General features: G+C 40.4%; 6 protein-coding genes across 6 annotated transcripts; 4 read left to right on the forward strand and 2 right to left on the reverse strand. All coding sequences in view use genetic code 11, as the record gives it.

The window, feature by feature from the left end:
- Positions 1–453: 453 nt before the first annotated feature.
- Positions 454–1,455, forward strand: EGR_01509 (twik family of potassium channels-related protein; the record flags this gene model as incomplete). The annotated part of the gene is made up of 2 exons (XM_024490758.1): positions 454–478; positions 1,199–1,455. The coding sequence occupies 2 exons, from the start codon at positions 454–456 to the stop codon at positions 1,453–1,455; spliced, it is 282 nt and encodes a 93-aa protein (XP_024354623.1).
- A 3,326-nt stretch (positions 1,456–4,781) lies between these two features.
- Positions 4,782–8,290, forward strand: EGR_01510 (N-acetyl-D-glucosamine kinase; the record flags this gene model as incomplete). The annotated part of the gene is made up of 9 exons (XM_024490759.1): positions 4,782–4,810; positions 5,115–5,199; positions 5,253–5,351; positions 5,594–5,735; positions 6,494–6,604; positions 6,918–7,115; positions 7,183–7,280; positions 7,589–7,667; positions 8,112–8,290. 9 exons carry the CDS (start codon positions 4,782–4,784, stop codon positions 8,288–8,290), a joined length of 1,020 nt encoding a protein of 339 aa, XP_024354624.1.
- A 583-nt stretch (positions 8,291–8,873) lies between these two features.
- Positions 8,874–12,324, reverse strand: EGR_01511 (hypothetical protein; the record flags this gene model as incomplete). Its single annotated transcript, XM_024490760.1, has 6 exons — positions 8,874–9,290; positions 9,593–9,775; positions 9,858–10,178; positions 10,959–11,297; positions 11,524–11,685; positions 11,797–12,324. The coding sequence occupies 6 exons, from the start codon at positions 12,322–12,324 to the stop codon at positions 8,874–8,876; spliced, it is 1,950 nt and encodes a 649-aa protein (XP_024354625.1).
- Positions 12,325–13,369: 1,045 nt separating this feature from the next.
- EGR_01512 (hypothetical protein) lies at positions 13,370–16,340 on the forward strand (the record flags this gene model as incomplete). Its single annotated transcript, XM_024490761.1, has 8 exons — positions 13,370–14,036; positions 14,364–14,468; positions 14,535–14,638; positions 14,936–15,079; positions 15,228–15,447; positions 15,535–15,674; positions 15,767–15,904; positions 16,146–16,340. The coding sequence occupies 8 exons, from the start codon at positions 13,370–13,372 to the stop codon at positions 16,338–16,340; spliced, it is 1,713 nt and encodes a 570-aa protein (XP_024354626.1).
- Positions 16,341–16,511: 171 nt separating this feature from the next.
- EGR_01513 (Transmembrane protein 93) lies at positions 16,512–16,936 on the reverse strand (the record flags this gene model as incomplete). The annotated part of the gene is made up of 2 exons (XM_024490762.1): positions 16,512–16,828; positions 16,918–16,936. 2 exons carry the CDS (start codon positions 16,934–16,936, stop codon positions 16,512–16,514), a joined length of 336 nt encoding a protein of 111 aa, XP_024354627.1.
- A 601-nt stretch (positions 16,937–17,537) lies between these two features.
- On the forward strand, positions 17,538–18,823 carry EGR_01514 (Zinc finger CCCH domain-containing protein; the record flags this gene model as incomplete). Its single annotated transcript, XM_024490763.1, has 6 exons — positions 17,538–17,640; positions 17,680–17,841; positions 17,875–18,106; positions 18,136–18,273; positions 18,362–18,563; positions 18,644–18,823. The coding sequence occupies 6 exons, from the start codon at positions 17,538–17,540 to the stop codon at positions 18,821–18,823; spliced, it is 1,017 nt and encodes a 338-aa protein (XP_024354628.1).
- Between the last annotated feature and the right edge of the window lie 7,567 nt (positions 18,824–26,390).

Here is a 26,390-nt window from a genome sequence, read left to right on the forward strand (position 1 = left end):
GACAGCGAAGCCTTGACAGTGATGACCTTGATGGTAAAGATATTTCCAACGTCACAGTGCCCATTGGTCTTTCAATCATGATAATGACAACATATATCCTCATTGGAGCGATTGTATTTTGCATTTGGGAAGATCCAAACTATCTGAAATGGTCATATTTCTGTTTTGTAACTCTATCGACGATCGGCTTCGGCGATATTGTTCCAGGTATGCCTGAGTTAACATATCATTGATAAATATTGCAAAGAATGCATTTACCTATGCCTGAGTGCAAAGGAGGTTTAAAGGTCAACTGCAAGTTGGGAGGCACAGCTACGCGAATTTTACCTTACACAAAGTATTGTTTAGGCTATTCTGAAACGTAGCTATTGAATGTGTGACATTGCAAAACGACGAGTGGAAAGCTGGATGGCTGAGTAGTCAAGATATGGTGAGATTTGATCGGGGTGGGCAATGAAATGGGCAGCAAACTGTCCAGGTAACGAAAAGCAATCAACGCTTCGGAGGCAGAGTCAATTCCAAGGATGGCTGGTTATTTAATGGTAGAAGTGATACAGACTTTAGTTTTTGGTAATTCCTCCTTATTCACTCAATTTACAGTGAAGTACATGCAGCGCATAATCCTCCATGAAATGCGATCGGCTAAATGACTTCAAAATACAGTGAGGCAAATTATAAGCATCCACATGCACTAGACCACATCAAAATATGAAGTCTCCAAAATTAGGCGTTGAACATCAGATCCAAATTTTAACCTGCGATTCGTTCTATTAACTCAGCAGTGAAGCAAAGCGAATGCCACTCGTGGGTTGGGAGAATCTGAGGCATGTGTAAATAGGTTACTTGGAGCCTCCTCTTTATGAATTCACAACAGATGAGGCACTGAGTTGCGATTTTGGCTTGCTAAAAGGGGAATACAAAACCCTATTGCAGAAAATTGAAGAAACTTATGCCGAATATGTGGCAAACGATTTGGTCTTGAGCGTTAATTAATTATGCAGTACTAGTTGTCTAATTATTACAGATAGGTACCTGTCCCTGTATACTTAGCGATCTTACCGCTCAATTAAATGATTCACTTTCATTTTTTTAATATTTACTTTATCGCCAACCACTTTCTAACACTGATTGGTCCACTGCCTGAATAGCGTCAAATCTGCTTTGTGATGAATGTAATAGTTGTGACATTTGCCTGCAGGTACCAAGATTGATTCGACCAATCCCCAAGAAAAGCTCATCATCATCACCGTGTACGTAGCAGTGGGACTCTCCGTATTTGCTATGTGCTTCAAGTTGATGCAAGAGGAAGTAGTCTCAAAATGCAAATGGTTGGCCCGCTACATCGGAGTCCTCAAACGGAAAGTGCGCAAACATCGCATAGAACGGCCTCAACAGCTCGGTATGGACTCCCGGCAGAAGGATGGAGTCGGTAACGAGGGGCTTTCGCCTTCCTAGACTAACGTGCATGTGATTTTTCGGTGTTGTAAAATTTGGATAAAAAACTTTTCTTCCATCTGAAACCAACACGGGAATCCGCTTCATCCGAAACATGCACTCAAACGACTGTAGTTCCACCTTACCAAGAATTCAATCTTGATGCGATTCTGTGGACATTACTTCTCCACTTTCACGAGAGATTCAAAGAAACATGAGGAATTACTGAACATGTAGTTGTCTCTATCCAAATCAGGTCGTGTGGCTTTGTGCAATTTTTCTTGCAAAGGAGAGGTAGCCATGAGTACATTTTCTTTCATTTTTTATTAACAAATGTGGAGAGCATTTGATCTGGGCGCGAAAATTGTGTATCCCACCCACATCGTGCAATGGTATTTTCACCAATATGTTCACCAACTATCATTTTATTACATAAGTTGAAGCACTGGCTGCGAAACCACTGCGACCTCATCCTCACAAGACACACTCAGCAATTAAGCCTTACCTCTTCTAGCCATCACATTCAGTGTTAGTGAAATTATCAACATTTTAGCGCCCACGAAAACCGCGCTTTGTTGTGCTGGTGGAAACAGCCATCGATGCAACAGTTAAACCGCCACGTTCATTTGGCACCTCATCCGTGTGACGGACGTGTGGCTGCAAGGGCTAATATTATCAATTTCAGTAATTGTAAAATAATGGCACATTTTTGACAACAAAACTACCACAGATCGGGTTTCGCAGCTGAAGCATTAACTTTATTGAGGTCTTTTTCCTCAATACTTAACTCTGCCAGCGCACTTTGCTGCGCGCAAATGGCCGTCGACGTTGAGCTACCGGTTCAACGAAGCAACCCCAGTGAAAACACTTCCTCAATTTCCAGGTTCCAAAGTGTAGCCATTGTCTGCATCATGATGCGATGTAAAAGTAAATAGAATTCCCAAATCCTGGCTGTATTTATTTCCGCTCATGGTGTTTTTCAATTCCACCATTTCATTCGCCAGCTTTTTCCCAAACTCCAGGATTGGCATCTGCAGTAGCAGACAAAATGAATGACAGAATTTTTTTCCTTCAAAATATTTAAAAGCAGGCAATGATAATTGCGAGCGAATTGTTCTTAATTTCGCCAGTTGAGATAGGCTTGACTCTATCACCGGTTTCACTTAATCATTCCCAAACATTCTGGTGTTACAAGGCACTGCATAAATGGATCGAGTTTGGAGAGATCAGAAATACATGCAGTGCGCATTTGTTTTTTATGTTGTAAGTAGATTATGTTGTTAAGCACTTGATAGGTTTTTCGTGCCGAGGATGGTGCTATTGGTGAAAAAATTCGGGATGGCAATATGCATGATCCCAGCCCTTGCTGAAACGCATCTCAAAACCGAAATATCCATAAAACTGGTCTTCTGCACATTTAAGCGATTGAGAAGATAACAAGTCTTTTTTGGAACAGTTTAGGATGCTTTTGATTGATAAGAAATGGAACAATAAAACCATTTATTAGTATGCCTTAGTATATTGGCACTAGATGGATGGCCGTTAGCACAATAACTCGGTGGGCATGAAATATTCTAAAGCTCCCGCGCCATCACTCATTTTCTTGTTGCTTCTGAATTGGGCTGCAAAAATTTCCTTTATGTTATCAAATTTCGTTACTTCCAAGGAAAAGGTACTGATTTACCATTCACACGAAAATCCGAAAAAGTTTGCCGAAGTAAAAGAATTCCACGATTCTTACTACTGTGGTTGTTGTGTTATCAGGAACATAAAACGAGTGAGTAGTGGGTGTTGTAGCAGTTTCCCTTTCACAAACATTTTAACTTGTAGCACATGAGTAGGGACGTCACTCTTGAAGCACAAACCGTCATTGTGGCAGACTTGTTTCCTCCAATCACCTCAACTATACTAGCCGGTAATGCATCAGTTCCCACTGAAGTGCACCTCCCCTTCACACAGGGACTTCCAAACGGTAGCATTACCGCTGGTTAGCTGGCCTTTTCTGTCGCCCTTTTTGCTGCACTGTTTCGACTGCTGCTGCTGCTGCTGCTGCTCATCACACAGCTGCACAGTTTAACAGCTGCCGCTCAGATCAAATATAACTAGCTGTTTACAGCGGAGCAGTTAGTAATAAATTAAATGGTGAACACTAGAAAAGTTTGCATGAAGCCTGCACTTCCTCATTATCGGCAAGGGTATTCCGACATTCTTCCCACCATGCTTCGAGCACTTCATTCCAGCATGACAGCTTGTGTGCATTATTGTCATCAATCATTCGGTCGTCATTAGAATCGCGCCTACCTGAATGTCATCGAGCGGTTGCTTTGCTAGAAAAGACCGTATCCGTTGCACAATGTAAGCTGAACTTCATCAGATTCAACGTTTCTTTATGGAAATAATAGTCAAATTACAGGGAGAAATTGCTTAAATTCGGTGCCTATTGTTTAAAAAGTTTTATTTGGTCGACATCATCCATTAAACTTTCCACGTCATAACAATTACCTGGAATTTCATAATGTAGGCAATGAGAAAAATAGTCTATATTAGTCGTTTTCAGTCTTAAATAGCTTGATTTCCTCATAAATAACAGTACTAACAGTACTAACTTACAGATATACTTTAACCACTATTCTCTATTTTAAATAAGGGTGAACGAAATTTTTAAAATGACATCATTATAGCCCCCCCGAGGCTACCTTGAAGATGAACTAAGAAGAATTACTTAAGCAGAATATACATATTTGAAATACCGAAGCGATTGGGGCTACTGACACAGCCAAGAGACAAACCTACATGGCGCCGGTATAATACAGGAGCACCTAAGCGGTCCCTTCACCGAAACGTATTAGATGTTCAACTCCAGTGTAATGTTTTCTTCCGTCTTCAGGGAAGTCACAAGGAGCTGCATCAATGAATCACCATAAGCAAGGGGAGCATAAGCCGTGAAGGATGAAAAGCATATTAACTTACAAAGTGTTGCCTGCAGATACTTATTCGTCTTTAAGTAAAATATTGGTCAGCGTTATGCAGAATAATTTATTCGAGCACTTCCCTTAGACATTAATGCAGCCTTCGTTGATTGCACTCTTATTATGGTGTGGTTAAAAATTTTGTTAATTTAGACTTGATAACTATAAATGAGTGGAGTTTAACACCAGGGTTTTGCAAAGGTCTTTATCATTATGCGTAACAATCCCAATATTTAGAGTCAAAATTCTAAGGATTTTTTAAGCGCATAATCGTAGTATTGTAATTTTTACCGTCCCAATCAGCTGTAGTTTTTTGCTTTAAAAACTATTCGACATTGTTTAAGTAATTATCTGCAGGAGGACCTACTTTGAGTTCTGATGTGCAACTATATCTGCGGTGTGGAGGGGTTAGTCGGGTTTCTGGTCATTAGAAATTCAAATTATTGCTAAATCTTGGTATAACCTTCTAGAAAGTCCGTTTAAAGTCTACTGGTTGCTCTACCTCTATATTTTCTGGTCTGGATCTTGGCAATATATTATTCATTTATTTCCTTAACTGCTTTCTAGCGTGATTTGGCTTTTGTAGTCATATTTCTCATTTTCACTACTTGCGACATATTGTCTTTAATGGCGAGTCATAGAGTTGCTTTGGCGGGCGTTAATCATTACCTTTGTTCTACCACGTTTGTTCCCAATGATTTTTCCGATTAGAGGTTCGACGTTTACTGAAGTTGTTATCCTTTCAGTGGATGGGAAGGAGTGTTCGAAAGTCGTTGGACCACATGTTAATCATTGGGTATGCGAGTGCGTTTGTTGTACATATGTTACAAACTATTTTACGCTATGCAGACTTTGGGAGTTGAAACTGCTGTGGAGCGTGCACTTGGTCTCATCGACTTGGCATTGAACAAAGCTAATCTACCTTCCAATACCAAATTTCTTTCAATCGTAGGTTTATTGTGTCCATGGATAGACTCATTGTTTGAACATCGTAAAAATCTACATGATCTCATTGGATGTTCATCTGTGCAATTTTTTATATAAATTTAACAAAGGCCACATGATTTTAAATAAGTTGTGTAAATGTAACTTCTTGGTGCTTTTTTCTATATTGTGTCTTGGAGTAGCTTGGTTCTGGTACTGCATATCAATTAATGATGTAGTGCGTATCACGCAAAATGTTCCCATAGGGTCTAGCACTGAGTGGCGTTGATTCGAAGGAAAATTCCCGTGATATTGAGAATGAAATTCGAAGAACAAGGCCCAATCTCACCGAGCATATTTATGCCTGTAATGATTGTCAGGGGACTTTATTTTCCGCAACCGAAAAAGGTGAGGTTTAAACGGGTAGATTTTTTTTTTAATTATCGTGCTGCTGTTTGATTTATGGCTTGCCAATGGCCAACTGCGACGTAGTGGTAGTTTAAACCGCGTGCTGAATACGATTTCCCGATGGGTGGTAATTTTACTGGCGCGGTTGACTATTGCTTACAAAATAGCTGTTTAGTATTTTGCATTAGTTTTTACCGAGAATCATCCACAGATTGTAATTACTAAAACCTTATTAGGGTTTGTCCCGTTGCTAGTCTCCTTCTTCCTTGAAGTAGTGCTTTGAATTTGGTCTTGTTATTTCGCCTTTTTAAATTTGTTTTGAGTGCTCCTTAATGACGAAATTTATGTGGTCGAGATTGCTCTCTTATACCACAAGTAATTTTTAGCATTCCCCCAATCTTATAAAGTTCGTCAAAGGATAATTTCAAGGACGTATCTGTTTTACATCATATATGGATATTATATGAACCCAAATGTGACATTTTAACCATGCATCTTGAATGTAACCTCGCGTCTTCCGTAAACGTTTTTCGCATACACTGATACTTGAGTCGCCTTTAATTTATTGAACTTTTGTTTCATTATTCTTTTGACTTGAGTTTTGGAAATCTCTTCTAAAGTGGAATTAGCATGCACTCTTCTATTGGATGGATAATCGCTTCCAGTATCCTCATGTCTCATACTGCACTCTACAGCAGTTAGTTCGCATTTACTTTAAATAGCAAAAATATTGCGTTTTGTTTTTTCCCCTTCGCTAGGTGGAATTGTGCTCATAGCAGGTACGGGTTCAAATTGCAAACTTATTAATGAGGATTTTTCGTCTTATGGCGTTGGAGGCTACGGCCACATGCTTGGTGACGAGGGCTCTGGTGAGTCCTTTATTTTCTATTTTATTCATTCCTTATATTTCTGGAAATCCGCTCATGGTGTCACCAGGTGAATAGTGTTAATCTCTACGATTATGCTTTTTTTTGCAAATGGTAATTGAATTTAACTCTGGATATTACAATTTACGGGATCGCTTAATGCTAGCTTACGATTAATCACCGTTTCCGAAACTTCCTAAACAATTACGCATTTGCTCTTGTGCGAGAATTTTCCAAATGTGACTATTGTATAATTTATTTTGCTGTTTAATGATTGGCTATAAAGCATCGATATATCTGTTTCCTCGATTGCCAGCTTTCTGGATTACTCATCGTGCAATTAAAACCTACTTGGATAATGATGAAGGACTTGTCCTTACATCACACGATACTTCTTCGGTGAAGAGGGCGATCTTTGACTACTTCGGTTTGCAAAATAATGTAGATCTTCTTGAGCCGCATTACCACTTTGAAAAGAGTTATTACTCTGGACTATGCAAGAAATTGGCAGAGCGTAAGGTTTCAGCTTCTGCGAGGTATGTTTTTGGCGAGTCAAAGTGTATCACTTTTGTGCCCTACAGTTGCTCGCTCTGGAGACGCCTTGTGCCAACATATCTTCTATGAGGCGGGTTTCTTTTTGGCTGCACATGTTATGGCCGTCCTTCAAAAGGCAGATCCCGTATGTTTTGCACAACATTATTTGTACAAAAACAGATATTGCCAATGGCTTTTGTAATTGTAAATAAGCGTCAATATTGGAAAGAGATTGAAAAGTCTTTCAAATTATTATTTCATTGACTTTAAAACGCTGCATTTATCTAGGCTAATAATGGAGATTACTTTATACATGTTATTTTTCTCCTTAAACATGACATAAATCATATAGTTATTTCGAGAACTGGAGGAACCAGGTGTTCTGATATTTATTTCCTGAAGATAAACTACTTTCATCGCTCACAGTGATTTCCGTGGAGTCTGTGTTTTTAGCAATGGAGAATGAAACCTGAGGGCGTCAATGTTGTGTGCAGAGGAGGTGTATTTCACAGTTGGGATCTTCTAGAGTGTGGTGAGTTTTTTGACACTCCATATACATTTGTCAAACTTAAAACCTTAATTCATAGCTTATTTAGTTGTAAATAACTTGCGGTTAGATCATTTTTCGTTGGTGGAATGAATGCGCATTCTGATAAATGTGTACCTTTGAGTTATAGCACTGATGATGCTAGTGATGTTTGGCACCAAGATTGTGCTTATCCTTTATCAGTGTGAGCTGCAGACTATTCGATTTGAGAAAAGAAACCCCTTTAGCATTGCATGTTCGTAAACTCTACTTACCGTATTCCCGTTGGTGGTGGCTCGCACTTTCAGCTGACCACATCACCCCTGCATCGATGGTTTATGACAACTTTTAAGGGAGTAGCTGATTCTATAAAAGTTCACCCCCTTGGAGTCATCTGTGACATTTCCGAGCTAATTTCCTATGGCCTTTCATACCATCTTCACCCTTCAGGATTCCGGGACCGTGTCGTGCCGGACATAAAAACCAAAAAAATCGTCGCCTCTCTCCGTCTTATCTTGCTCACGTCCTCGGTGGCTGCTGGAGCGGCGCTGCTCGCAGCCCATGTCAAATTACACCTCAGCATTCCACGGAACCAAACCCAACAACTCCTGGTCGAATTTCACCCCTGATTTTCTACTAGTCGCTTCTTCTAACTTATGCTAATAATTTTCCATAATTAGGCACTTTAAAGGGATAAGTCTATTATGCTAAGGAAATAAAGAGTTTTGCCTTCTTTGTGTTTTTGTAGATTTTTTAACCCTACGTTCCCATCAACTACGGTCATTCATCGAGGTTAGTTACACATCGCCCACGAATAACTGGACCCACGACCTTGTGAATGCGTGTAACTGATGGTTTGTGAAGCAGCTGAATTACTTGCACAGTTAATGCCTTGAGAAGAATGCGATTACACTTTCTGGTGAATTCTATTTATGCGCACACTTACGCACGCTGTTACGTGGGGCATGGTTACCCTTTCACCTTGCGGCCTGATAGCTAGCTCCAAGTGAGGTGAAGGCAAAGCTCAACTTATTAGCATAAAAAGGGTTCTCAGGGCTGTCTGTAATGTCTCTCAGCGTATTTCCTGCCTAGTTGCGAGAAATCGTTCAGCAAATTTCGAGGAGTCCATTGAGACCATTAAAGAAGGGATCGAAAACACGGTATAAAATGAGGATTGAGTTGGTTTCATTATGGCACGGTTTTTCAGTGTTTTCATACCTGCGGTTTTGTACATTCACCTAAATTAGATTTGCGAGCTACTGCACTAGTCTGCGAGTTTGAACTCAAAGGGACCTTTGGCGACGGCGCTGAACCAGGCCTGACGTGTCGCGGACCCTTGGGAACCTTCAGTCTTCCGTCGAGCACATCTCGAACCTGGTCGCTGCTGAGCGTCTCATAAAAGAGCAACGCCTCCGCCAGGATTTGGTGCTCCTCGCGATGCTTGGTGAGTGTTTCACGGGCGCGGGCTAGGGAAGCATTGAGTAGATCGTCCACCTCGCCGTCGATGGCATTGCGCGTCGCTTGACTCAGTTGACTGCCATCTTGGTGGGAGTTGACAAATACCCGGGGGCCCAGTCTCTTCGACAAGCCAAAACGGCTCACCATATTCTCAGCAATCGCAGTTGCCTTCTATCAAATCGAACATTACGTGACTAGTCAGTTAACCGAGTACCAACAATGACGCTCCATGAATAAATAGACTTGGCTATTCAAAGGAATTATTTCGTACTAGCATTAAATCGGGAACCTAAATTCATTAACTTGAATGCTTTCGAAATATCGTAGACACAAAGCGCTTTCGCCAACAACGATCAGCTACTGATCAGCGGAAGAATTAAATCCAGCTGACCATGAAATGATCAAATGTGAAGAGGGCAGAACATGACTCCAGTAATAGTGTCTAGTTAATAAAATAAATTTCTGCACAACACCTTAAAATCGTCTCCAGCACCAGTTGTCACGTGGTCCGGTCCAAAAGCCACCTCTTCACCAACACGACCCCCCATGAGAACGTCCAACTGAGCAATTAGTTGAGAACGCGTCCAAAAGCTCGAATCCTTATCTTGAAGAAAGCTAGTGTGTCCGCCAGACTCGCCACGTGGGATGATGGTCACCTGAATGGTTAAATTAAGCGATAATAATAAATGCTACGAATAGCACCAGTGTTGAAAGAAGGGGGGGCGATACTCCTCTCACTTTGTGCAGAGGGATGCTGTCGTTGGTGTAGAGCGTCATGAGAGCATGACCAGCCTCGTGGTAGGCGGAGACTCTGTTGCTCTCATCATCCAGTGGTCGACGCTTAGCGGGCCCCATCAACAAGCGGTCGCGCGCATCCCAGAGATGGGCCATGGTCACCTCTTTCTCCTCCCTTAGGCCAGCTGTAATTGCAGCCTGATTAACGAGGTTCTGGATATCGGCTCCGGTGTAGCCTACTGTACCCAGAGCAAGTTTATCCACGTCCACTTCAGCCGCTGCCCTGACTTTCGATAGGTAAAGCCGGAAAAGAGCTATTCGACCCTTTAAGGAAAAATCGGTATTTATTAGAAGCCTTTAAGGTCGTCCATTAAGTATAACTTTCCACACTTTTACTAGTGGAGGCCGGTAATATGATTTTGAAGTATCCACATTTCGAATTAGTATCCGCAACAGGGTAGGTGCTAGGTACTGAGGTGCTGTGAAACACCATTAGCTATCTAAATGCCTTCCATGTTCCATTTGCAAGTTATATTACCAGAATCCCAAATAAATTTCAACTTGATCAAAATCATTAATGCTTTCACGATACGCAGGTCAAAAGAAAAAGTGCTTTTAAATGGGGAAAACCATTCAACACATATCCAATAATGGTTCTTCCGATAGAATTACGACAGTAAAAAGTCCTAGTGGTGAAGTTATGTTGAAGCATTTTATAACAGGGTAAAAGTCGGATTTGATACGAAACTGGAAATTAGTACTACCATGAAGCAGCTTGATTTTCATAAATTTACGACATTCAAGTGCGACTAAAAACATCTACCTTTCATCTCACGAGACATTCGCCGGAACATTAGTGAGGCAACCCGCTCAAACCCACGATGAAAAACTTGTCCGACTTTCCTTGACATTTTAAAAGAATACTCTGCCTCTATGTCGGATATTAGGAGGGTAATCAAGAGGAAAAGTCACTGAGCACATGAATGGATTAAAGTATCGACACTGAAGACTAGCTTTAGTGTGATTTGGCAGTAAATCGTACACACATTTTGTACGTGATCCGAGAGCACGAATACAGATCATCTAATATAAACGCAAGTTTACCTCGAAGCTGGGCGGTGATACATAAACCTGGAAATCGAAGCGACCAGGTCTCAAGAGTGCCTTGTCGAGGTCATCACGTTGGTTCGTAGCTCCAAGAACAATTATCCCTTCAGATGGTTCGAAGCCATCCATTTCCGCGAGTAATTGGTTGATGGTCTGATTGGCGTAGGGATGGAGGGGGGAAGACGACCGAAACCGACCGACTGAATCGATCTCATCAATGAAGATGAGACACGGAGCGTGTTCCTTGGCCGCAGCAAACAACTGCCGTACGCGAGAAGCGCCCATTCCAACAAACATTTCCTCAAAATTACTTCCTGACACATAAAGAAATGGAACCTGTAAGGAAGAATTTTAACGTTATAGGCAATCGTAAAGTGAGAAAGTATGGTTCTTCAGGTGTGAAAATCCCACCTGCGTGCAAAAACAGCATATAACTAACCAATAACTTAAGAGAAAAATGTGAAAAATTTTCCTTCTAGGTGACTCCAAAAGAGATTTAACGGTCAATGCACCGCCTAGGTTTTCAATTATGGAAGTAGAAAACTTCTAATGGAGAGCATACCTGAGCTTCACCTGCAACAGCCCGAGCAAGAAGAGTTTTCCCCACCCCTGGGGGACCGACTAAAAGTACGCCCTTAGGCAGCTTTGCCCCAAGTTTACTGAACTTTTCTGGATTACGCAAGAATTCAACAATATCCTCAAGCTCCTTCTTCACCTCGTCGCACTAAGAAAGATCAAGCAAGTGCATAGTGAGTGCAAGAATAAAATTTCAGTGAGTTCGAAATTTCTCTATATCATCGGCTAATAATGTAGGGGAAATACCAGTAAAACTTACACCTTGGACATCAGAAAATCGTACATCAACATTATCCGCAAAGGACGCTACAGTTGAATCAAATATTTTTGAAAAACCTCCGCCGAGACCACGCTCAGGGGATCTTATTAAAAAAAGCACCAATGCAGCTCCCAAGCCAATCGTTATCACCCTTATTATTAAAGTCGAGATGGACTGGAATGCGCTGATCTTCTTTTGGTTATTTGTAGTGGCCTGGACACCACGCCTGTAGGCTTCAACAAGTTGCAGCTGCACCACTGGAGTGTACCCCTTGAGCATATCCTTCAGATCGTCTTGCGCAACAAGTTTTTTTGATGAAATCCTAGGTTCAGGAGAACCGAAGACGCCGTGGCTGAATGTACCTTTATCACTTCGTCTACCGAAAAATTTGGCACGTGGAATTTGCACGATGGAGAGTTTTGAAATAATTTTATAAAGTCGGTGGGAAAACAGATCATTGTGAAAGTACCGTTCGCTTAATTGCGGGGCGCATGCAAAACTCGTTGCATTTAAGAAACGACTGAACATATCTGCCAAAAGTGAAACAGCACGGATAAAGGGTAAGCGTAAAAAATCTTGGATGCATTTACGAAGCAATACTGGCTTTGATTGGTAATAAATATGCGGGCCAAGTTGCTTGCTCTAAGTCTACGGAATAAGTCGGTAACAAAAAACAAGAGCTAACAATGATAAATTCACATTATTGGTACGTGAAGATTGACATTGCCAAGTTTAAAGTAGCATAGAGAAAGCATAGTCCCCCCATACCTCAATAAATGCACAACTACTTCGTCAACACATACGACCTTCGCCTATATTTAGGGACCGAAATAAATTTTAATGGCTAAGTAATGAAATCACTGCAGTTCACATAAGTACTCTAAAAAGCAACGGAGGTAGGAACCAGTAAACGAAGCAGTCAGACCCATTCAAATGCCCTGGTTTTGGATCTTGATTAGTAGTATTAAAAAGCACAAAACCATGACAATTACTGCCTATGCAAGACAACCCATTTAGACCTGCTGGTTTTGTGATTAAACAGTTAAGTAATAATTTGATTAGAATACTTTAACTCATAATTAAATGTGTAAGTTTTGTGGCGCGATTACAAATAAAGAACCTTACCTTTTTCTGTCTTCTTAACTGTACATGTACTTGTATGTTTTGCCTTTGTTGTTTGGCCTGTTTTTTAGTTTTGGCGAATTCCTTTGCAATTCTAGATGGCCCGAGTTTAAATGGGTCAATCTTACAAAAGTGCTGTTTCGGCGGCTCAGGCCTTTTTGACGTCACTACTCACTTTTGCCATTTGCTTTCTGCAGAGGTGGGCTTTGATGCCTTAAGTATTGTGAAATAATGCCTAGATTTGCCGTCACTTCCCTTAGGGGTGAATATGCACCCACTTACAAACTTTCTCTTATTTGGCTATAGCATTTGATGAGATGTGTTGTTTGTTAAATGCCACTACTTGTATCTTCAATTTGTTATCATAGCCTCATTTGTCTCGCCTTCCATTTAGGTAAATTTTGAGCTTTCTTACTTGTCATAGGTCTTTCTGGATCGCCTTTTTTTGGCTATGGAACCAAATGTTTCCTCAAAACGTTTGCTCAATGATATGCGTTCGACTGCTTTGGAGCTTCAAAAACTCCTTTTGGCGTCTCTCACCAATGCTTCTAGTGTCTTCTATCTCGATTCTTTCATTGATTACATTCCATCTCCTGCGTTAACAAATTCAAATTCAATTACGTCACTAACAGGAGAAATTGGGTTGCTAAATATGGGTGCTAAGGAGTCTTCCCGTTCCACACAGTATCAGGCAATTGATCTTTGGACATACGAAAGCCTTGTTCAATATTCAATTCTGCAGTCGGCTTGTAGTGTTGCTGAAGTTGTCACTTGTGATGCCGCGGCGGTTGCCTCGAGCTGTCGGGGATTGGTTATTGCCCTGAAAAAGCTACTTAACTTATTAAGTATAGAGGATCTGACGAAGCTTTCCGGTGAATATTTTAGGGCTAATGAAGAAAATACAATGCTTCGTGCACAGAATGGCTCGGTAGGGCGCATTGTGGCGGATGAAATGTTTGCACAGCCTTTCAGAACTGGAGGAAAGCCGAAGTGTTCCGATCTCAATCGAACAGATGTTTTTGAGATTGTGGAGAAAATATGCGAGCAAGCTGAGGATGAAAGACAAATTCTTGAAACTGAGCTTCGCAATGCACGGTATGATCTGGATCGAGCACGAGGTGGTTTTTTCTTGGGAATAATATGCTTACCACAACTTTCTACTCCTTTATATACTTCTCATACATCTTGACTCTTTCCGTTGATTCCTTCGCCTTGAGTTTGCCAAATACTTGGTTTGTTTGGTCTTATTATTAAGAATAACTTTCACATGACGATATCACTAACATTGATATAATGCTTTTAAATTTGTTTTCCTTGTCATACGTGCTCGTGCATCTATTCTTAGCTTTTGTTGCAAAATAATAGGTCCTTTCTTATTTGTACTCTTTCTTTGATTCCGTAGCCGTTTTTATTCGCTATTCTTAAGGCATTTTTACTATTTTTAGAATCTCACGAGGTTTCTGAAAAGACCATCTCTTACATTAAAACCCAGCTAGAATCAGAAAAGAGGCGTTACTCGTATTTGGAAGACTCTTCCTCTGATATTATTGGTAGGTGATAAGGGAGGGCTCCGTAAGTTTTTCTGTACACATGCTGCTATTTGCCTTATTTTGCAGCTGTCATCCGTGACATCGCAACGGAACTTGATTGCTTTGAACCGGCATCCGGTGGTCTTCGGATCGCACAGTCTCTTAAACGTCAAGTGATGGGGTTATTGTCAGTATGTCTCCGGAAAGGCGGTGTCTTTTATCTTTCTCTCTGATTGACAATTGTTTGTGATTAGGCTTTTCCATGGCTTCGATCGTGGAAAGGGATGGAGCAACTTCCCGTTGAGTCGTGTGGAGAGGTGAACCCTTATCACATTGTTCAGCTTAAGGTACTTAGTTTTCCTACAAAAGGATACTGTTATATCCTGCTATGTTATAATCGATGGATTTGATTTATGGGTTATTGAGTTATCTTACCAAATGCGCGATTGCAGATTTCGTGGCTTTGAGGTGGTCTGATTTCATTTTAGGAGATGGAACTTAAGGAAAAAGCTGGAGCGTTAGAGGCAGCCAGATCGTTCATCAATGATTTGGGTGTTGAACTGAAGGACGTAAAAGCAGACAGAGCGCGTCTTCGTGGGGAGTTGGAAAGGAAAAATCTCCTCATTCAGAAGGTCTTACCTCGTCTTTATATTTTATCAAATTCTAACTAGTGTTATCTATCCATTTCTTTCAAGCTACTGTCGGCTATTTGAAAAGCCCATTTTTGCACATTAGTTCTCCATGTTTCATTGTTTATTGTATTATTCCTGTTGAGTTTAGCTTCGAGAAGAGGGAGCTGAGAAAAGCATACAAATTGACCGATATCGAGCAACCTTTGATGCTCTTTTTGAACCGAATACCGCAGCCAAATTTGCGAAACAGGTTGCGGAACAATACAAACGGTACAAGAGCAAATCACCCATTCAACGTACAACGAAGTCAACGTGTTCTATTGATGCCGTCCCAACAGAGTCGTCTCAGCACATTTCCAGCTGCGGAGGTAAGGCTGCAATCGATCTAGTGGATAAAATTTCCTTTTAATCACTTAACCCGCAACTTCAATTTGAGGCAGTCGGGCGTATTTTAGAACGACACGTTCCCCATCATCCGAGTTGCCAACAATCTAGTATCGAAGTTGCCTCCTGCGCAGCCTTTACTCCCTTCCCCAAACCCCTTCTCCCTACAGAGGGGCCTTGTCGCGACAAAGAAAATTTCCCCGATGATATGGTAATGTTTTTCATGTTGTTATTAACGAAATGTTTGATCTATTTAGCTTTTGAAGGGTAAGTGCGGTCTTCGTCTCATATTTTCTCTCTTAGGCATCCAGGACGCTACACTTAACACAGTCAAACCTTGAACAGCGGGTTTATTTTAATTTTGGCACGGAGCAAGCCCTCAAGAAACCTCTAAACGCTTCCCCGATGACGACTGATTCAAAGCGCATCCGGTTGGCAAAGGTGGGAAATTTGGCGGACACCTGCCCACCGTTGACGAGTTTGTAATTGTGTGACCCCAGTTTCTCCGATTCACTAATTTATGAACTATCTAGGCCTCACACCTAGTTGAGTTCGTGTAGCTAGCTGCGTGTGCACACCGTTGCTGTCGAGTTGCCTCATTGTAGCTGTTGCTAAAAAAACTTCTAAACCCAATGGGGACAGTCTACATGGTAGTAGAAAATCTTTTCCACTTTAACCATAGGAATCTCCGAAAGCACTCCCTTTGCGCATCGTAAGCAACGGCTGGACAGGACAAACCCTCCTGCAAGCAAAATACTCGCATCTGAATCACCGCAGTCAGCGTTGCACCGAGTCTGTTCCAACGAGTAAACCGTCATCACCACATCCGTCCCTATCCTCTGCTGAAAAGCCCGATCCTGGTTGTCCCATATCTTAAGATGGTTTTAATGTAAATAAACGATTTCTCCCTATTCTCACTTTGACCGACAGGTCTTTGTTGTTAGAAGAGAGGTTTAAAGTAGGTTTGTCCGTTCCAAATCATCGTGCTTCGATGAACGTTCGCCGGCGTCTATTTCAGAAGACAACTACTTCGGCCAAATAAATAGGATTAGTAAACATGGACCATTCCGTAAATAAACGTCCAGCAAAGTATATAGGTCGTAATTTCACTGAATATGAGACCAGCGAAGAGGGTGTATCCGCTGGGAAAGTACTTTCGCCACTCCAGTCCAGTCTTGTGCAGGAGAAGGAGGGAGAGTACCATGCTTGCCATCAAGTAGAATAAGAACCCAATTATCCCTGTGAGTCCAAGGATGCCGGCTGCAACTCCAGCAACCGCTGCCAGTGCAGTTCGACAGTATCCGACCACGGTGGCGTTATGTTGAGTTGCAGCTGCACTGTAAGCTGCGGGGAGTTCAACGTTTCCTATTGTTTAGACAAAATTCACATCACCTGAATGACAATACGACGCAGGACAAAAGTAGCATCACTGAAAAAGCTCGTCCGTAACTTACCTACGCCACCGCTACCCATTGAAAGCTGTGGAGAACACAAGCTTCAAAAACGCACGACCATAAAAACAAACAACATCGGATCGCATAGCCCTATAAACAAAATGCACTATTGTAAGGCAATGGTAAAAAACACCTTTAAGCTTTTGAACACAAATGCAGATAAACTGAAATCAATTGTCAGAAGCCAAATAAAGATTTCATGCATATGCGATTCCACTTTTATGTAAAATCATTGTGCTTTTAATAAACAACTAATTTTAAAAATAAAATCCTAATGACTTTTTAATTTTGTTTAATTTTTGCCAAAGCTAGAATATACAATTGTTTTTCTTAAGCTATTATAAGCGGCACTCAAAAAACGGGCAATGTTTAACACCTTAAAAACTGTTTACTAGTAATATATTGACAAAATACTTAAGTCTAATGAACTACATTACTGATTACTTGTCTGGTTTTCTGCATGACTCTTTTGTACAGAATGGAATAATAAAAGGGTAAAAATGGACTAACACAATGCATTTTCTGCGTTCCGAAATATCACAAGAGCTGTTTGTTTACGTGCAGTTAATTGCGTTACTGCTGTATGCATGATGATGGGCCTAGTTAATTGGCTCCCGAAAATGTCTTCTCGCTGGAGTAGGTCGAATGGTGGTTTCCTTACCCGAGCTGTGTATAAGTTTCGCCGAAATGAGTCTCCGTTAATTGGCACTTCGGACTTTTCAGGTAGTGCTATCAATTGCAATCACTTTTTTCGTGGGCTAGGTGTATCAAGTAGATATCGCTTTCGTAAGAGGGGATACAAATCTCCCACATCATCGCGTTATCCGAGCAGGACCCCTGGAGGGGTCTTTGTTAGTAATCAAGTCGGCTCTACTGAAATCAGTACTGAAGATTGTTTGGAATCTACATCACTTCATCAACAATGTAATTACAGTTTTCGAACCCTTCACTTTACAGATGCTACCTTCACCGGGTCCGTACTGCTGTCAGATTCGTCACGTCATAATAGAAAATATATTTTCAGTACTCATCTCCCACCTTTCAGATCTAAGTATAAAATACACTACAAAAGGCCAACCATAATGCAAAAAGCGCGATGTAACAGTTCTTCGGTTAAAAGTAAACAAAGTCACAAAGCGTTTCGGCAAAGGTTGGGAAAATCGGTTGTCAGGACTATTTCTCCCTATAAGTGAGTATTTGTATGAATTGATGGCACAGACTGAGGGTAAAAAAGGCTATAGCGATGTTGCGCTATGAAAAACCGATTTGTTCATATTACGTGAAAACCGGTCGTTGCCGAAACGAGAAAAACTGCTGCTTCTCACATGATCCTGATTATCTCCGACTTTGTCCAAAGTAAGCCTTGCTTCTCCTGGTGCTTTCATATTAGCGTACTTTCCCTCGGACCCCAAATTTTAACATTCTACTTTATTTATTGACGTAGATTCCTTCAACACTCGTGTTTACTTGGTGAGCAAAAATGTCCTTTAGCTCATGTTCTTGATCCCTGTCGACTACCACAATGTGAATTCTTCGCTACCGGAAAATGTCACCGCGATGACTGTCCTTTTCTTCATGTAACATATCCTGAAAATACTCCTATGTGTCCTAAATTTATTCGTGGTCGATGTGAACAGGGAAGGGAGGTCTGTTTGTATTCGCAACTTTTTTCGTCGATTGACCCTAGCTCAATTGAGTATGGACTATTTCTTCCCTTTTAATCTAGTGTACAAAGCGCCATGTATGGAGATCACAAAAGAGATCCGAGCAGCTTGCAACGCAGAACACATCTTCTTCGAATGTTCCTAAAGCAAATGACGCCCCTGTTGCGAGGGCTCGTCGAGTGGAATCTCTTAGAGATGTTTATCCCGTACCTGACTTTATCCCCTTTATTCTTGATGACTAAGCAAAACCTAATTCCCTCTCTCTGTCCCATTACCGCACTTTCTCCGGCGCGACAGCAGGTATACACATCAAACTCAGGTAAGATAGGCAGCGACCTCGTGATGATTATTTATGATTTAGTTCTCTTTAAATGACAATATACGATTTAGTTTTTTATATCGTCACCGTTTTTATGCTACCGTCCCAATTGTCCTTGCCCTTGCTTTTTTGTTTATATAACGTCGCGTAAGAATATTTCTTTTTGTGGCAAAGGTTTTCTGTAGATGCAGATTAATAAGATTCAAGTGACTTACTCATTACATTCCCTTTCCGTTAGTAATAAAGACTTTTATAGCTCGCGCGTCCATTTAGTTTAGGCACATCTTGTGGAAAAAGGGGCTGATGTTTATCATAAAATCGTTTTGTTAGTTAAGGTTATAACTACCCAATCGTACAATACGCATCGTAAAATAAACACCGTAATTATTTGGCACCTATGGCTGAGGTTGTGCATTCCCGAAGTTGCTTGGTGCCAAAACGAGTAGATACGGGATTGAATGTATGGTGAGCTTCCTGGGAACCGTGGCACTTCTTGCCTTGAATTTGTTTGCAAAGGTATCCAAGCTTTACTCTGAATGTCGAGTAGGTGGCACTTTGCGTCATGCCGTACTCGAGTTGGAATCTCATGATGAAACAAGTTTACGTTGTTGCCAACATTCAGGCGGCCAGACTGCGTCTTTGCGCCTCCCAGTACTTCGAGTAATTACAATATGTCTTCATTGGCTGAGCTTCATTTTCATGAGAATGAATGGGAGGTTACGACAAGTTATTGGGGGCATGCGAGTCAAGACAGCTTCGCACTTGCTTCTTTGGGGCGTGATCCTTTGAAACTGTGTGCGTGGATGAGTGTGATAGGTGCCTCAGGTTACACTGTTCAATGTGATATCAAGGAATAAGCTGGGGCAGTGAATTTACCCCGTTCACTCTAGGAATAAATGCATCTAAGTTTCTAGCGCAGCAAAGTGCTATAAATTATACTTAATTGTGTTAGGTACTCATAGATAAGGCAGAATATGCACTAAATATTTTGGAAGAACTTGTTCAGGCCATATTTGTGGAATAAGAAATATCCGGCTTTAGGAAGAGACTAGAAACTGTAAAACTGATAATAAGTCATCAGTCGGATCTTAGTTGGGGATTGGTAAGAAGGTAGCTGAATTGGAGTTCCCACTAAACCACAAAAAGGCGTTGTTAGAAGGGTAGAAATGGTCTGCGTCCACACTAACCACAGACTTTCCTATGATAGCGGGAGACTAATGTCGTCTTTTGTCACGTCCGCTTGATATAACTGTTTTTGCTTGCAGACGGGGATGGGGATTTTGACATTCAAAGAGAACATATTGTGATGGCTTGACACTTTGTTTAAATGTGTCTGCGCTGGTACTTCAAACCCGGCAGGCTGCACTTCCACTCCCCTATGACACTTTGTTTTATTACGATTTCAGCGAAGGCAGTGGAGGCCACAATGCTATAATGGTAATAAATGGCTCATGATTTCAATTCAGGTAACCATTTCATGCTAAAAATGGCGCTGGTTAGTGTGTGTTGCAGTGTATTGTGATTGGAACCGGTACTCTTTTGGGGTGGTGGGTGTGATGCGGGACAATTTGACAGAACTATTTTAAACCGACTTTTCATTGCGCGAGTCTATGTTAGAATAGGGATCAAAAGCACAGCATGGTAATGAAGTAAAATCAACCGCCAAATTTTAATCTCCCAACACTTTGCAGTTGGGATTTCCTGGGAACGTCTATTTACTCTTGGATGTTATCATAAAAATGCACCAAAGAATTATTCCATGAGCATGAGAAGTGTTTGATTAGAGTAACTAATTCCGATAAATAGGTAAACATGTAAATTACTTGGTCAATATCCTCCCACCCAGCCTAAATGATCTTGTCATTCCCGCAAACTTTCATGTAATTATCTTCATCGCGATCAACAAGGGCAATGTGTGAAGAGGACGGTCAGACGAGAAATGAAGTGACATTTTTTAAGACGATTACTCCAGTATTTCAAGTAATGCACAGCGCATCTATTTGGAGCCTAGGTTTGTGCACTACAAATAGTTTCGCGGTTAGGCGATCAACACGCAAGTTCTTTGGTCCCTATTTATAAATGGTATGATGGAAAAGTAGAATTGGCAGAATTCCGCTTCTACAAAATAGTTATATTTTGGGAAATGTAGCTTACAGCATTAGCGGGATTCTTATGGTTTAACAATGTGGATACCTGATCAGTCTAGAAGATATATTCTCACCAAACTCTTGAACTTGAAATCGCGAAAGCCCAATCTTTTGATTAGGGTAGATTTGACTAAACCTGGTGAATTTCCGGCCCAATAGCGTACAGATGACAAAAAAGGGAAAATTGCATTTAACAGACTACAGTAACCGGCTTCAAGCAACGATCGCAATGCGTAAGGAAAGCCATCTTCTCCCTGATATTGGAAGATGAAGTCTTTGGCCACTTTTAATGTGTCTTCAGTTGCATTACAAATCTAAAATGAAAAATCCGAAACCCCATTCTTCCTAACTTGGGAACATATTCGACCCGAATAACACAAATACCGACAAAGTGTGGGTAATTTAGATGTTTATCTTGAACCCTCATATGATTGACATTTTAGTTTAAATTATGACATACACGTTTTAAATAGAAATTACCCATTGGCACGTTGCAATTGGGTATTTCTTTGGATGTTCATTTAAATACGCGGACTATCCACACATGCCCATGCTTTCCCGCCTCTTCTTGTTAGTACTAAATCCTTCCATATTACGACTTCAGAGTAGTCTCCAGACGCTACACCTGTTATGTTTATATCATATGAATTAACACTTTTCATGCAACCACGACCACTTTTTCTCATTTTCCCCAAAAATATTTCTCAGGATTTTATTCACATGCAAATATACATGTCAATTACAGACAGAAGTGATTTTGTTCGACCCCATCCCAGACGGTGAGGGTTAATATGAAATTTGATATATGGATTATGCTATTACATATATGCTGGCTCCTATCAAATCATTCATTCTAAAGTTTTTAAAGTACAATTTAGCATGCAAATAAACTTGGGTACGCATTATGACCATAATTTCACTCGCGGGTTCTAACCAGATGTTGCAGTTATTTGAATTTTTAATCCAACATTCATTACCGAAGGACTTATCCGTCAGATGAGGGTAATTTAGTAACTGGGCTGCGAATCTGTCTCTTATTACCTCATGAGGATAAATCCGTGGAACAGGAAAGGAATTTGATAGAATTTCCCAGGTGAGTGCCAATTTAGTCGCCCACGCTTGCCTTAATTATCTGCATTTGCTCCTAAGTTAATGAAGTTAACATTTTTCACACTTTGAACAGAACGTTTATAACATTTTCAAAATTGTTAAGAGACTTTAATCGCATCCCAGGAAAAATTAGTACTAATTCGGATGGTTAGTGGTCTATATTTATTGCAAAAATTAGTTGTCTTAGTCCTGTTGGTATTTCGGCTCGTTGTGTTTAGCAATTTCAAAAATGTACGAATAAAACCAATTATTTTTATTGGATCATGTTAAATTGTAAACAAGTAACGAAGCCGTAACTAATTTGGCAAATTGCCTCCTTTTTCATCACACACGATTAGAGTCAACCGGATCGCGTTAAACATCAAGCATTTGTGTTTGGTTTAGATGGACTTCACGTTTGTGACGAAAGTTGATGATTCCAAACATATTCAAACGTTCGACCGTGTTATCCCTTGCCAAAATTGGAATTACGGCAATTCCAACTTGGTTATTTAGGAATCTGCCGGCTAGATACGGGTGTGTCAGATGTGCTACCACTGGTCACGGCGGAAGGAGGCACTGACTCAGGTCGAACGTGCACTGCTGTTGGCGTCAGCACTTGCACAACAGCAGCAACAATGAACACAGTCAGCAAATTCACCAGGGATACGAGAAAATCCTGTAAACGCTGCTCACTTCAGCAGGGCACAGCGTTCCGACTTATAACACATTGTTGGATTTGCGTCCATGATACGTGAACACTTTAAATATAACTTCGAAGCCACGACGAACATGACTAAGTTGACTATTTTGCTGATTACACAACGAGTCTCCAAAATAGTTGTTGATAAGAGCCCACCAAAAAGATGAGTAGTGAGTTGTTCTGAAAGCACAATTCATTACTCCCGGACACCTATAACTGATTTTATTTACCGTGAAAATATTTCGGTGGAAACTACATCGAGTTTTGAGAGTTGGCTGGCCCAAGTGAAATCAATAAAGTCAAAAATTGCAAAGTGAAATTTGCTTGGATCTTATTACTTTACTGCGACGGAATGCTGCTTCATGGTGGACTCTAAAAATTTATTCTTGATGATTCCACAATAAACTATAACTGAACTAAGGGAGATAAGCCGTTAGCTTGCCGGTGAGCTTAATCGAAATTAGTGCATAAAAATGAATTCAAATATAGGCAAGTGTCTTACAAAATAAGACAAGTGCAAAGTCATACAAATAAAGTGGAAGAAGAATAGGAAATGAGGTTTCTTAAGATGCGTCTTTATCACTATACCAGAGTTAATGTTCTGACTACCTTAAATAAGTGTGCAATTAATTCCCAAAAAGTTAATTTTGCTAAAAATGGGAGAATTCAGCGAAATCCCCGACTGTTGTTTTTAGTGTTTGGTGTACGAATTCCCACTTACGTTAAAGAAATCTATGCAAATATTGTAACTTCAACTCCTCTTTCCTCTACCTCTGGCTTCAGACCCTTGAATCAAAAAGAGTGGGTAGAGGAATGCATTTTAAAGTGTGTAGTGTGTGGGGGTTCGCAAATTAGCAAGGTTCCACGGAGGATTCAGTGTTTTTGCGGCCTGGAGACCGATGGCTTCCGCCCAGCCGTAAGGTTGGTGTAAACTAACCGTTTGTTACACAAATGGTGTATTTAAACAAGCGTGTGTTACAGAAGTATACGGCAGTCATGAAAAAATCAAGATTATATAAAAAAGCTGACGAAAATAACAAATTTGTCTTTTGTTGATTCTGCATTGCAGATAATTTGAAAAGAATACGATTAGAAATCTGCCTTTGTTGAGAGTATTTTGAGCCTCACCTCGGCTCTGTTAAGGCGGTATTTATAATTATTGAATCGCGTTGGTTGAATACGGCTCTGGCTACTTAAAAGACGTTATCGTTGACGAATGTTTGTGGGCAGTTGCTCCTCATGTTAATATGCCTCAGATGTTAATGAATCAGAGATGAACTAGCAGAACTAACAAAATGCTTTATTTGCTTTCGTTAACAGTACGAAATGGCCAGTAGTGGGATACCCTCTATTGACGATTGAGTACTGAAACTCATGGTTTTCTGACTGCATACATTTTCGTGGACATGGCAATGCTCTTAAGAAAGAGACTGATTTCTTCATCAATCGACATCAAAAACTAATTTTTTTTTCAATTATACAATAATGATAGCAAAAAAATATTACTGGTGAATGAAATTTACGAGGAATAAATAAAGTCGGCATTTAATGTTATTGTTTAATCGAAGTGCAAAAAGGACTTTTTAAATGTGAAGGCTTTAAAAGCACAAGCACGGCGGTGCGTCAGTAGCCGAATTTCTGTAGAGTAGCATATAAATGTGCCACCAGTCGAGAATTTGGAACTGTTTGGATTTATCAATGCGGGATTTCAAGACTATCCTTAATTAACCTTGATATTAACAGTTTACTGCAATTCCTAAAAAAATGATGTCAAAAGCAACCACTTTCATGCAATTATATGTTCGTATTCCTTATCAACCAAGTTCCTGGAAACACTTGCGGCAATTTTTATCGTCAGTCTAAAGGACTGAGAATTTCAAAGTGCGTATTTGCTAGATCGGTCATTTAGAGAGCAGAAAAACAGGTAAAGGCAATTTCTTAATAATTGAAATCAACACCACTCAAACACACCATCTGGTCCCGATGGGTGTGATGATTAAGACACCAAAGTTTCAAGCCACTCTCCAATTTTTATTGTGAAGCGCTCTTCCTTCCCATCTTTTATGTATTTCACTTTCATGGATAAATTTGCCAAATGTTGGCGCACACCAAATTTAAGTAGATTTATAAAACCATTGTCAAACCGGGGTCTTGTCCACTGATGGTACAAAGATAGCATTGATGGAAGTTGGCAAATGCTTCTCAATCGCAGAAAATTGATTTTTCCCTTGTGTCGATGAGGGGGAATTGCAAAGCCGTACTCACTAAACGTCGTTTAATGGTGCGCAACGTATTTGCCCACAAAGATTATCAAGTAAACACGGAGGAGCGCTGAGTATTTTGCGGCGATTTTGAGATTTTATGGCCTCAACGGTTATCAGACTGGTGGGATCATTTTCGCATTCGCCCAGCGTATGCAAATGATGAGGACTTAGAACTTTAGCCATTCATACATCACACTACTCCTTTGTATTTAGAATCAATTAGCCAAAAGGCTTTACTAATCGAGCAAGTTTTGGTTATTCGCTAATTGTTACATTGTCTTGACCACAATTGTAGCAACCATATCTCAAATACTTACCTTTGACGTGAACTTGCAACGACCCATATAGATTAAGTTATTTCATGAAGCATTAAGAGAATAAAAATTTGTTGTCTTAAAAACAAAAGAAAACTTCAGAACGGTGGTAGAACAGCGTTACAGAGCATTTAATTTAGGATATATTTATCAAAACATCCTAGTATCTGCAAAAAACATTCTTCTTATTTTTGGAAGCATTTCCAGCAGGCATAAATTGAAAATAAAACGTGTTTTTTAGATATTCTTTTGTTTAGTGAAGAGATTTTACATCTAGACAATGCACCTGCAACCCCTTTCAAAGCAAAGTGCAGCATGAAAAAGTTTTTCCTACTTATTGTCAACACGTAAATTAACGCCTCTGCTGAATTAAATAAAGGCGACTGCTTGAACTCATTTCAAGTTTATGTAATCGTTGCACTGCGTTCAAGGTACATGGCCGATTTAAGAATAGAAAGTGCGCAGGATGCATTATAAATAGGTGCGTGGTTCACGGACACACTGTTGCGCATCGACTTTGTTCCAGAAGGGATAAACAAAGTTAAGTTTCAACCTCGCCTGAGAAGTCTGAGGCACCAGATCTACTCATCTGGCCTAGTCTAGTTGACATATCAGAAATGCCGTGCTTCAGCACCAACGTATTAGCGTTTAAATTCCATGCCTCTATATAATCGTCTTTGTACGTGTTGTTTAAATAACTCTGTTAAATAAGTTTCAAAAGTCATTCTCACTGAGCATTTTCAACATATTTAGCAAAGTTACAGTGTCGGGTGGCCATGCCATAATATTTCTCAACTTTCTATTTGTGTATTTCCTAAAATTAAAAAAATGAGCAACAATATTATTATTAATATACTTTGTTTTGATGTAAGCCATTAAGGTCTGTGAGGACATAGTTAAGAAGTGAGGAACTTATCGGAGCTGTTTATTAATAAAGGTAAGGCAACTGGTAATGGGAAAATATATAAGGAAT

The sequence above is a fragment of the Echinococcus granulosus genome, assembly GCF_000524195.1.
Source record: "Echinococcus granulosus chromosome Unknown EG_S00006, whole genome shotgun sequence".
In the NCBI taxonomy this organism is placed as follows: Eukaryota; Metazoa; Platyhelminthes; class Cestoda; order Cyclophyllidea; family Taeniidae; genus Echinococcus; species Echinococcus granulosus.